This window comes from Bubalus bubalis, chromosome 1, assembly GCF_019923935.1.
Source record: "Bubalus bubalis isolate 160015118507 breed Murrah chromosome 1, NDDB_SH_1, whole genome shotgun sequence".
Taxonomy (NCBI): Eukaryota; Metazoa; Chordata; class Mammalia; order Artiodactyla; family Bovidae; genus Bubalus; species Bubalus bubalis.
The window spans coordinates 51,754,446-51,767,688 of record NC_059157.1 but is presented as its reverse complement, the minus strand read 5'-3'; the positions used below and the strand labels follow the sequence as shown (position 1 = coordinate 51,767,688).

Genomic DNA, 13,243 nt, shown 5'->3' with positions numbered 1-13,243 from the left:
TATGATTTATTTGATGAGAACCCTCTCACTCTATGATGCCATGATAGCTATTGTTTTCTATATCCAGAACCAAGCACTCTACCCCAAGTATTGAAAAGGCAAAGTAATTCTGTTTATGACAAGAATTTAACATGTTCAACATAACTACACAATCTTAATAAATATATATATTTACATATATATAATATTTATTATATCAAGTCAGTCAATCCTAAAAAATCAATCCTGAATATTCATTGGAAGGACCGATGCCGAGGGTGAAGCTCCAATACTTTGGCCACCTGATGTGAAGAACTGACTCTTTAGAAAAGACCCTGATGCTGGGAAAGGTTGAAGGCAGGAGGAGAAGGGGACAACAGAGGATGAGTTGGTTGAATGGTATCACTGTCTCAATGGACATGAGTTTGAGCTCTGGGAGCCTGGTGTGCTGCAGTCCATGGGGTTGCAAAGAGTTGGACACAACAGAGTGACTGAACTGATGTGTATACATATGTGCATATTTCCCAGGTGATGCAGATCATAAAGAATCCAAGGTAGGAACTAGAGGACAGGTGGGTTTGATCTCTGAGTTGGGAAGATCCCCTGGAATAGGAAATGGCAACTCACTCCAGTATTCTTGACTGGGAAATCCCATGGACAGTGGAAGTTGGCTGGTTACAGTCCATGGGGTCGCAAAGAGTTGAACACGACTGAACACACATGCATGCATGCATATATGTATACACACATATATGTATACATGCATATATATGTATACACACACACACACATATATTCTCCAAGCTTTTTTCTCCTCTGCTTCTACACTTTAATTTTCTTCCCACTTTTTGTGAGAATTTAAAAAATGCCATGGTTGGAAGAGAGTTTTAACTGCAACCCCCTCATTCCACAGATGACCAAGTTGAGGAGGAGGGAAGTATTATACAATGCCTTGCCTAGAGACACAGTGATTCAGCAGAGGTCCAGGGACCTGAATTCTTGGCTCATGGTTCTCAAGTCACCTTTCCATTGGGCCACAGATGTCTTTCAGGGGTTGATTTACATGGTGGTATCAACCTGTACACTGGAAAAGTTATTTCTAAATGGATGCCAATTGCTTCTTGGCCTCTCTGTTAATTAATGAATGTTTGGGTTTCCAGGCAAAGAAAAGCCTCTTTGTACAATTAACAGAAATAACCTGATTAGAGAGACTTCTCCAAATCACATGCTAAGTAAGTTAATCAGACCATAGAAGAAATAAAGTCAAGGACGCTTGGAAGCATCTGATAATGTGCCAAATTTCAGTGAGAAAACAAAATTACCAAATTGTGTTAGGTTATCTATGGACAGTAGTTTTTTTCAGCTCTTATGGTTGGTAAAGACTAAGTGATCAGGAAAACATTCTTATTTGAAGTTGAAAAATCTGAGTATTTGAAGTCTGACCACTCCAGTTGAAAAAAAGAAAGAAAATTCGGGCTAAGCTAAATTTAAAATTATAATCACTAAGGAGAACTACAGTGGCTTCATTACATCACTCAGGTTTTACTCATTGTTTTTGTGTGTATCTGGACATATACATTGTGATGCGGAAATGTGTTGCAGCGCAGTATGGCCAATTAGCCATGTTTGGGCTGACAACGATGAAGCTTAGATTCTGCAGGGTGTGGAAACCACATAGCACATTTGTATCATTGGTTTTCTATCACAAGAATGCCCTTCTCTTTACAAATAGAATTTCTTTGAAAACTTAAGGGAGAATCCCACTTTCCATGATACCAGTCTCTGTGGAGAAGATTTAGAAAGCAAAAATGGTTTTAATATGCCTGTGCATCTGGACATAAAATTCTATAACTGTGAGAAGCATAATGAGATGGTTCCTAAAGGCAACTTAAAACTGCAGCGTCAAGCAGAAATTTTTCATTATCTATAAGAGTTAATTAATAATGCCATTTGGCACAGTTAGATGTGCAGAAAACAGTACAAGAAGTAAGAATGCTTTGTTTCCCATTTGCTTTTCAAGGCTGTTCAGGCTGCTTTTAAATTGCTTACTAGGAAATAGACCTTAGAGCGTAAGGGTCATGGGTTTGGAAACTAATTGGGATTCATTATTTTGCTGCTTTGCCACAGATGGCTCATATAGAACATAAGATAATGTGAGGCAAATGCACTGAGGTATTTGGAAATAATTTTCCTTGGATAGGTTTACAGTCATATAATCTAGCTGATTTTCCTAAAGGCATAGTCTCTATCCACCATGTATTCCTTGGGTAGTTCCAATTTTGCTGGAAAAACTTTAAGATAATTCAATTTATAATTTTAGTCTGAAACAAAACAAGCTTTATTTTTTTGCCTTATTGCAAAAGACAAAAGCTTGTATTGAGGCTATACAAGCTTGTTAAGAAATAAATTAGACAACATTACATGCTCCACAGTTGCTTTACAGTCTTCTCATACCCCCCTGCTCTCTTCCTAGCTTTAAACAATGTTTCTCAGGGTATCTTGATTGTATTCAGTTGTTCAGTTGTGTCTGACTCTTTTGTGACCCACGGACTGTAGTCCGCCAAGCTCCTCTGTCCATGGGATGTTCCAGACAAGAATACTGGAGGGGGTTGCCATTTCCTGCCCAGGGGAACCTTCCTGTCTTGTGTCTCCTGCACTGACAGGTGGATGCTTTACCACTAGTGCCACCTGAGAAGCCCTTCTCAGAGTATAATCCACAGATGATCCGCCAGTGTTAGTAAAAACTCACATTTCCTGCCTAATTTGAAGTCAACTGCTATATTCAAATAAATTTTAATAAAAACTCCTGCTTACCAACTACCTTTAAGTAAAACAATTGTATTTTGGATTGTTGGGGAAAAAACTCATATAAGAAAAAATACTTTAAAAAGTGATCCTTGTTTTGAAGATGATTTCAAAGAAAAGCCATGTACATGGTCTAATTTTAGAAAAAACTGCTGTATTTGAGCTATTTTTATGTAAACTAATGTGCACAACTACTTTTAAGCATTCATGATCAGATTTAGTTAAAAATTCCAATTCCTGGGCTATATTCACTGTGGAGAAATCTCTGGAGGTGCAAACTATATACTCCGTATCTTAAATAATTTCCCCAGGTGATTCTGATGTACACTGAAGTCTGAAAACCAGCGACATGAAAAATAGAGCTTGAAAATTTTCTTGTGTGTTCAAGTTCTCTCTCTCGCTCTCTTTTTTTTTTTTTTTCTAAATTCATTTAAAATGCAATGACTTCTCCTGGAGTCATCGTGGGCTTAGTGGTTATTTACTCGATGGAGGAATTGGTTGTCTGAGAGCATATATGAAAGGAGAAAGAGGAGAAGGTAAGAAACCAGGGTCTGAAATGAAGGGAAGTTTCTCAAGGGAGGAACAAGTCATGAGACAGAGCAGGAAACTTACCTACCTGAGTATCTTGAGTAGGCCTACCACTTACAGCTAAACAGGAAGATCATCATTTGAATATAATGGCATTTCTACCTCAAAGATATGCACAGTTTCTTCTTCTCTCTAGAGAGGGTTTATTAAATATTTAATGCGAAATATATCTTCCTTGGAATTAATGATCCTACCTCTAGAATCGAGAAATGGCAACAACCTGAGTGCCTATTATAGACATAAGGAGTATGCTTTAGGTCACTACTATATAGATTCTGTGATCTAACAGGTTTGGGAAGTGCTGGATACTTTTCCAACTTGTTAGAAATTCTCAATACAGCCTAACATATTAAACATACTGAAATGTTATGTAGTAAAGGGACATTTTTCCTGGTGTTCAACTGGTTATTCAACCATGAAAATCTAATTTGAGATTTGGCCAAGGAGTCATTTTCACAAACACGCCTTTAACACAACCATATGACCTAGAAACTATACCCCTCTATTACATATAAGAAACCAAGGCTCTGAGAAATTCAGTTACTTGTCTATAGACATTCAGTATGTGGCTCCACTAGAACTTGAACCTAAGTTTGGCTGCTTTAGAAAATTCTCTTCTAAGAGACTGTTCTAAGAGTCTCTTCTAGGACTCTGGGTCACTGTCTCATGTCTATTTCAGAGTCAACTGTTAGTAAAGCTGAAATAAAATTGTGGAAAAGACAAAACTAACACTACTGTATGTTAAAACATTTTGAAACCATAAAATAATATAAAACTATCAGAATTAGTTATGGACTTCTCCAGGCAAGAATACTGGAGTGGGTTGCCATGTCTTCTTCCAGGGGATCTTCCCGACCCAGGGATCGAACCTGTGTCTCTCATGTCTCCTACATTGGCAGATGGGTTCTTTGCCACTAGGGCCACCTGGGAAGCTATTTACAGTGTAAAGTAGTACATAAATATTAATTTTATCCAAACCTCTGAATCATACTTTTAAATGATACTCTGTAGAGAAAGGTAAGTTTTGTTACCATTAATCCTGATCATCTATACCTCATATATAGCCCTTGAACTTTTTGAGTAGCATTTTTGGTTTATTATATATAGTCCTTGGGAAAATAAATTTATGTAATTTGTGGTTTCTATATGTAGAATCAATGAATTATGAGTTATATAATGTTTATCCCAATATCTGATTTTTTTTTTTTTTTTATGAGGATGTGAACTCTTAGGGCAAACAGTACGTTGCTTTTACCTAAATAAATGCTAATAAATCTTAGTGTAATTTATAGATATTTTCTTAAAAGTGTATTTATTTAAAGAAGAAACCAAGACGGAGAAACAATCATGGCGAGAGTCAACTTTCCTGAACATGCTTTACTAGAGAAATATAGAGTTGATTGAAGAGACTTGTGATTCAGAAATTGGAACCCATTTAAAGCTAAGCAAAGAGAAGGCAAAAAGGTACATGATTGCACAGATGGCCTATGTCTACTTCTGAGAAATGTATTTTGGGGGATCACTTAAAATGTCAAAATGTAACCCCATTAAGAAGAACAAAGACAGATGGATCCGTATTGAGGGAAGATGAAAAGCATCTTCAAATCCCCTATTCATTGTGAAGAGGAAACAAGCTCAGAGGGACAGCAGGCAGCTTTTGTCACAACAAATTAAGTATGTTGTTGGCTTTCTATGTCACCAAGCTCAGTTAGAGTGAAAATTACTTACAGCATATGAATGCAGGTGGAAAATAAATTTATAGAGATTTGTAACTAATGTATAGTGGAATTTTTTTTTTCTCTATTTTCTTCTCCTTGTCCTTCTCCCTAGTATACTTGGAAGGAATTGAAAATGGCAAAGGATCCAGAGAAATGAGTGTGAAAGCAGCAAGGCTCAGAAAGATTGCTACAAAAACAAAAAATTCTATCCTAGATGAGTAGGGTGGGAATGAAATAACATCTTGTGAAAAGATGTTCATCAGTGCAAAGAAAGAGGCCGAGTGAGTGGAAAATACAAGGGGCTAGGCATCAATTTTTAGCTTAGGAATTTGCTCAGAGGTTGCAAAAAATAATCTATAGCTTGAAAAATCACAGTTCCTTAAAGACTGAACATGCTATCTATCTGAATCTACAGAAGACTGTCAATTTCTACAAATAAATGTTACTTGAGAGATCCCTACTCAGGGATCATCTTTGACTATGTTATGTCTTCCTGAAAGTGAAAGTGAAGTTGCTCAGTCGTGTCTGACTCTTTGCGACTCCGTGGACTGTAGCCCACCAGGCTTCTCCATCCATGGGGTTTTCCAGGCAAGAATACTGGAGTTGGTTGCCATTTCCTTCTCCAGGGAAATCTTCCCCACCCAGGGATCGAACCCAGGTCTCCCGCATTGCAGGCAGATGCTTTACCCTCTGAGCCACCAAGGAAGCCAATGTTCTTCCTCTGTGGTACCTGAGGTTTCAAGTTTAGTTTTCATTTTCTAGGTCTTTTTTTTTGTATCTTTAAAATCTAACACATCTTTGAATCTCTGTGTTAATGATACATTTCAAATAGTAGACTCAATTTGAATTAAAAATTAACATTGTTAAGGAGTTATGAAAAGATGAGGCTTTAGATAGTTGGAAAGTGTGGCTTTACAGAGCATATGGTACAGGGAGAAAGAAAGGGGAGAAAAGTTTCACAAAGATGAAAAGACTGCCACAAAATAACAATTTGTTTTCATGCTTTGCACTGCTGAATGGCTGAACCTACTTTTGTACGAGGAAAAAGTTGTTTAATCTTAATACATGAAAATACAACTAAGATAACCATTCTCTCAATGGTATAGCAAATTGCTGTAAATGCACATATTTTGGAGTCTGTATACATCTAACATACCTCTGTTTCAACATCAAATGCACATGTGTTTTTAGTGCATTGAATTCAATGTTAAGAGTACGTGAGTTTTGCTATCTTAAAACAAGGGTGGGGGTTATGGCTATTTATGTTTAGTAGACACAGATATCATCAACAACACTAATTAGCAGAAACAGTTTCTACTGAGGTACACCTTCTTTCTTTTTTTTTTTTTTAAATGATTACACAGTGTGAATTGAGGACTGTGTCCGAATCCCTTTCTCCTCTCGAATTAATTTGCCACATTCTAAATCCGTAGATAAAGTGGTTCCAGAAGTGGAGTTGGTTGGATGGGTTTGCTTACACTGCAGTCCATAAAAGAAACAAAAAGCCTTGCATGCAAAAGAAATGAGAAAAATATAGAAAAATGAATAAATCAGAAGCAAAAAAATGAGTGTTTAAATGAAAATTTAAATCAAATGACAATTATGAGAAGCACATTAAAGCATAACATATACAAGCTTTTATTTTTCAAATTAGTTGCATAAAACAAGACACCTCAAGAGCAAATTGAAAGTTAAAACAAAGCAGATCAGTCCATTCTCCTTTTTAGTTACGGACAGTTTTCTCTAACAAGGTCTAGGAAAGTGGTACTTAATGTTCTCACAATTGCCTTGTAATTTTGGGAAGATTTTCATGATGAAACTAGGTTATAATCAATCATCCCCATCTTTGGAGATGTTTCCACTTAAAGAGAGTGGGACTCATATGAGATTATTAATCAGAACTGGGTACAGTATTTGGAAGACCCAGAGCAAAATGGAAATGTAGAGCCCTGTGTTCTAAAGTCGTTAAGGCTTTTAAGACATTGATAGTTGAGCCTTAAATCAGCACTGTCATTAATAGTGCCTAGTTTCAAAATTCTAACTATTTTTAAATTCATTGGGTACCAGATGCTCTACAATGGGCATGAGCTTTGTGTTTAGTTTATTCTCACAGGTTTCTGAAGAAATTATCTTTAATCACCATCCTCTAATTCAGAATAGAGTAAACTCTTGGTGTGATTTTTTATCAAAGCTAAAAGTAACAGGCAAAAGGGTTGACTGTTGAAATCAACCATAATCCGAATTTGGAAAAATAAAAATTTTCATATTTTATTGTCATCCTGTATTGTTCGTCATTTTCTGTGAACTATGCTTTTACAAAACACACTTTGATAGAGGTAACGTTCAGTTTCAAAATATTTGCATTTATATCTTTATATAGACTGCTTTGCATTAGTACATGTGCTCAGTACTGAAACTAAGGAGATGCTAACATTTCTCTCAAAGATTTTTTTAAATAACTTTTCTAATTTTGGATTTATTTCTTCCTTGCTCTATCTAGGGTTTCTATCTTAAGAGCAAACAACTGTTGAGGAAATTAACCGAGTTTGAAATTTTTGCACTGTCATTTCCAACAGTGCTAATTGGATTTAGTGTATAAGGTGCTTCCTTCTTCTCATTAATAAATGATGGGCCTACAGTGCCAGCAGCACCTGGCAGGGATTCAAGAGCTCTTTGCTCTAATTCAAAAATGGCTCTTCTTGGCATCTAATTCAATAGACTATTACAAAAAGGGCAAGCATCCTTAATACCCCTAAACTTAAGACAGATAACACAAACCCCAAACTAACTCGTCTTAGAAAGAGATGACTCACCTGTTCAATATCGTTGTTCTTTCGGGATTTGTATATAAATTCTCCAATGGCTACAAATACAGAAAGGACCAGTCCAGCAGCCAGAACAATGAAGATGCCCCCAATATTTTCTACTCCCAGAGCACTGGCCTCTTTGTTGTCCTCTTCTGGACAGCCATTTCCCCGCCACCATTTTTCTTTCATCATATGCAATTTCCCCTCTTCTTGTAATTGAAGAATAGCAATAGTAATTTTATCCCGGTAAGGAGAGCCTGTAAGTGAGGACATTTGGATATTGGTTACCAAAAGGTTGAAGAAGATGCAAAGAAGGGTTATTGTCTTAGAGGTTACTTACAGGTAACTTACAGGTGTCTTAGAGTTAACTACTCACAGCTATTGGAAAAACCCCAGTCTACAAATTGGCCAACAAGGGGCATGGAAGCTCAATCCTATATTTTGAAGGATCTAAATAATTGGAAAGGACAAACCTGACATGCTGAGATGAGCTATTACTCAGATTGTTCCTTTTAAATAAGGAACAGCTGAGCTGGGAATTCCATGACATCCTGCTGTTTCTGGTGAGTTTCCTATGAATCTTTATCCACATTAGAGAATTTTATCATTTCAATTCCATTTTTTTTCTAGGCTTTTGGATGTCTAATATTGTGACAGCCTGACTAGATGATCACCTGTGACATTTCTTCTTCCTATGGGAGTAGCTAGACATTTCCTAGTCTCCTTTACAATGCCTTGTGGTGACTGACCAATTTCTAGCCACTGGGAGCTAAAGGGCTGTATGACTATTCCCAGTTCTGTCTTATGAATCCTCCCAACATGATCCTCTATTCTCTCCCTCTCTTTCCTCAAATACTCAGCAAGGAGGAAACAATTTTAAGACACTAGGGATAGTGGAACCACTGGTTAGAAAGGGCTTGGGTCCCAGGATGACTGAACGAATCAAAATCCCTCTCAGTCTGCTATGGGATGATAACACAGTTAAGAAATAAGTATTTATTGCCTTGGCCACTACAGACTTGCAGAGTAATTAGTTCATACTGACTAATACACTTATTAAGATACTATTAAAAGTAGGTTTTGAATAATTCAAAGGTCTCACAAAATACAGCTAGATTTAGAAAGTTTACAAGTACTTTATTTATACTATTTATACTCTATCTTCTAGCAATGCTATTGGACTTTTAATTCTGTTAAAAGTAGAGAGCATCAGCATCATTTGCTGCAGCTACAGCTTGCCCAATACTGGATCCCTATGTTAATCAGAGCAAAGGAAGAGATAAAAAAAGAGTGTAAAATTTCTTTATTAAATTTATCCTTGGGTGCTAAGAGTTTTTGTAGGCTTTTTATTCTACTCAGTAAGAAAGTAGTACACTCTAGGTCTTTCTGTAAACTTTAACATTCTTCTTGGTGGAAAAAGAAAAATGAAAAAAAAAAAAAAAAGAAAATGTGGCCTCTTAGAACCAGCAGAGAGCTTCAGTCAATTCAGTTCAGTTGCTCCGTCGTATCTGACTCTTGGCAGCCCCATGGACTGCAGCACACCAGGCCTCCCTGTCTATCACCAACACCTGGAACTTGCTCAAACTCATTGTCCATCGACTTGGTGATGCCATTCAACCATGTCATCCTCTGTCATCCCCTTCTCCTACCCTTCTCCTCCTGCCTTCAGTCTTTCCCAGCATCAGGGTCTTTTCCAATGAGTCAGTTCTTCACATCAGATGACCAAATTATTGGAGCTTCAGCTTCAGCATCAGTCCTTCCAATGAATATTCAGGACTGATTTCCTTTAAGATTGAGTGGTTAGATCTCCTTTCAGTCCAAGGGTCTCTCAAGAGTTGTCTCTGACACCACAGTTCAAAAGCATCAATTCTTTAGCACTCAGCTTTCTTCATGGTCCAATTCTCACATTTGTACATAACTACTAGAAAAACCATAGTTTTGACTAGATGAACCTTTGTTGGCAAAGTAATGTCTCTGCTTTTTAATATGCTGTCTAGGTTGGTCATAGCTTTTCTTCCAAGGAGCAAGCATCTTAATTTCATGGCTGCAGTCACTATCTGCACTGATTTTAGAGCCCAAGAAAATAAAGTCTCTGTTTCCATTGTTTACCCAACTATTCACCATGAAATGATGGGACTAGTTGCCATGATCATAGTTTCCTGAATGTTGAGTTTTAAGTCAGCTTTTTCACTCTCCTGCTTCACCTTCATCAAGAGGCTCTTCAGTTCCTCTTCACTTTCTGTCATAAGGGTGGTGTCATCTGCATATCTGAGGTTATTGATATTTCTCCTGGAAATCTTGATTCCTGCTTGTGCTTCATCCAGCCTGGCATTTCGCATGATATACTCTGCATGTAAGTTCAATGAGTAGGGTGACAATATACAGCCTTGACATACTCCTTTCCCAATTTTGAACCAGTCTGTTGTTCCATGCCTGGTTCTAACTATTGCTTCTTGACCTGCATACAGGTTTCTCAGGAGGCAAGTAAGTTGGTCTGGTATTCCCATCTCAGAATTTTCCACAGTTTGTTGTGATCCACACAGTCAAAGGCTTTGGCATAGTCAGTAAAGCAGAAGTAGATGTTTTTCTGGAACTCTCTTGTTTTATCTATGATTCAACAGATGTTGGCAATTTGATCTCTGGTTCCTCTACCTTTTCTAAATCCAGCTTGAACAATGGGAAGTTCTTAGTTCACATACTGTTGAAGCCTGCCTTGGAGAATTTTGAGCATTACTTGGCTAGTGTGTGAGATGAGTGCAATCGTGTGGTAGTTTGAACATTCTTTGGCATTGCCTTTCTTTGGGATTGGAAGAAGAGATCTTAGGATCCATATTATCCAATCCACTTATTTTTAGAACTGAAGAAAATTAGGATGTGAAAATATGGGTGAAAATAATAGCTACTGGCAGAGTCAAGAACTTCACTCAATTCTCCTGACTCTTTCTTAGTGTTGTATTCATTCACACTTCTCCCTCCAGCACCCCCACCCCACGTTATCTACTCCTCTCTCACATGTATCTTATGTTTTAAGGCATGGTTAAAAAAGCAGAAGATTAATATTGTGGCATTTATCATTTTTTCCCATACCTCCCAAGACTTCCTAAAGTCATTGTCAGTACCTCAAAATCAAGTTTAAAAGAAGGTCAAAATGTAGAGAAGGAGGAAAACTATATGATATCCTTTATATATATAATCTAAAAAGTAATGATATAATTGAACTGACTTACAAACAGAAAGAGACTCACAGGCTTAGAGAACGAGCTTATGATTGCCAAGGGGGAAGGGTGGTGGGAAGCAGTAGTTAGGGAATTTAGGATGGTCGTGTACACACTGCTGTATTTAAAATGGACAACCAAAAGGACCTACTGTATAGCACAGGGAACTCTGCTCAATGTTATGTAGCAGTCTGCATGGGAGAGAAGTTTGGGGGAGGATGGATGCATATATATGGATGGCTGAGTCCCTTCACTGTTCACCTGAAGATATCACAAATTGTTAATCAGCTATACCCCAATACAAAAGTAAAAGTTTTAAGCCAATGTTAAAAAAAGATCAAAATGTTTTGGAGTTAGATTGTGGCTTGTTAGTTGTTGCTGCTGCTGCTAAGTTGCTTCAGTCATGTCCGACTCTGTGCGACCACATAGACGGCAGCCCACCAGGCTCCCCCATCCCTGGGATACTCCAGGCAAGAACATTGGAGTGGGTTGCCATTTCCTTCTCCAATGCATGAAAGTGAAAAGTGAAAGTGAAGTCGCTCAGTTGCTTAGCGACCCCATGGACTGCAGCCCACCAGGCTCCTCCGCCCATGGGATTTTCCAGGCAAGAATACTGGAGTGGGTTGCCATTGCCTTCTCTGGGCTTGTCAGTTAAGAGTGTGGATTTCTGGTGAGAAAATGACTCACAAAATCCAAATTAAGATATTGGCTGCTTGTTTAAACACCTCCAGAATGATGGCTAGTGTCAAAATTAGCACATTTAACATACTCATAGTATGTGAGCAATTAAGTGAATCATGAGAGCTTTACTTGAATGTACAGAAAGGTGCTTTGAAGAATGTGAGAATGATCCTAGGGTAACAATTGCAGCAGTAATCATGGCAGCATACACAGTGGGCACTCAGTAAATACTGACTGATGCTCTCCTTCTGCCTTCAGGCTGCATGGTACCTAAAACAACTCAGACAGATGAGATCGGATCTCTGTTTAAAGTTGGTCTCCAAGGACGGTCATTTCCAGCTTCCTAGTAACCTATTTTAGCCTTAACTGCTCTCATTCTTTTCAAGTTTTATTTTAAATCCCTCAGGAGGAACGTTTCCAGAGCCCTGTCCTGAGAGCCTGTAAGAAAGTTTTCAATTTTGTGTCATGACTGAGCTGATTTTGCCCATCGTTGACTGTGAGAAGGAACTTGGAGCCTTGAGGGAGCCAGCCAGGGCAAGATCAGAAGTATGTGGGAATTTTTTATATTTGAATATATTTTAGCTTCAGTTGTTGTTGCTTACATGGACTGAGTGACATTGGAAGTGATTTATGACAAGTCACTTGAAAAAAATATATATGTACACACATGAATCTTCCTGAATAGCAAACTGATCTTTCTTAAAGAGTCAATTCATCATAGAAGAACATCTCACAAATTTATCCAACAGCTGTATTCCCAATGGATACATTCTCTCTGAGGTCTGCCATCTGTTCCAATTATTCCCTCACTGTTTTTGTTTTAAAAGCATGACAGGTTTATAACCACTATGAAAAATTCCTGGTGTGTATTTATTTTTTCATGTAGGGAGGGGGAAAGACTCTTCCATTTTGGAATCTGTATGTCAGACACTGCATGATGTTGGCAAAAGTTAGACTAAATTGGAATATTTAAATCTCTTTATATCATATTATATAAAATACAGTGATAATTATCACAGGATCAGCCTCCTTCACATGGAGGCATGGTCATTTTCAAAATGCTACATTGGATTCCCTGGTGGTCAGTGGGTAAGGATCCACCTACCCATGCAGGGGACATGGGTTTGATCCCTGTGTGCTCAGTCCTGTCCAACTCTTTGTGACCCCATGGAATGTAGCCTGCCAGGCTCCATTGTTCATGGAATTCTCCAGGCAAGAATATTGAAGTGGGTAAGCCGTTCCCTCCTTTGGGATCTTCCTGACCCAGGGATCGAACACAGGTCTCCTGCAGTGATGGAATATAATATATATATTATATATATAATAACATCTAGCTTCTTCCACCCCATTATCTAAAATGAGGTGACAAGGCTTAGTTAGAGAGATGAGATATTGCTTTTCAAATCAAAAAGAAGCATAGTATCCTTTTAGTTAATGTCTGACTATCCCA

At 37.9% G+C, this 13,243-nt stretch overlaps 1 protein-coding gene across 5 annotated transcripts in view; it reads right to left on the bottom strand.

Annotated features, from left to right (window-relative positions):
* The window catches only part of GRIK1 (glutamate ionotropic receptor kainate type subunit 1), a 487,136-nt gene that overhangs the window by 13,481 nt on the left and 460,412 nt on the right, over window positions 1-13,243 (bottom strand). For 4 of the 5 annotated variants that reach the window (XM_044939684.2, XM_044939685.2, XM_044939688.2 and 1 more), the window contains one exon: window positions 7,904-8,154. In XM_044939684.2, coding sequence (XP_044795619.1) covers window positions 7,904-8,154 — 251 coding nt within the window. Of the gene's footprint in view, window positions 1-5,704; window positions 6,597-7,903; window positions 8,155-13,243 lie in introns of those variants that run through there. The other variant, XM_044939691.2, reaches the window with a different exon arrangement.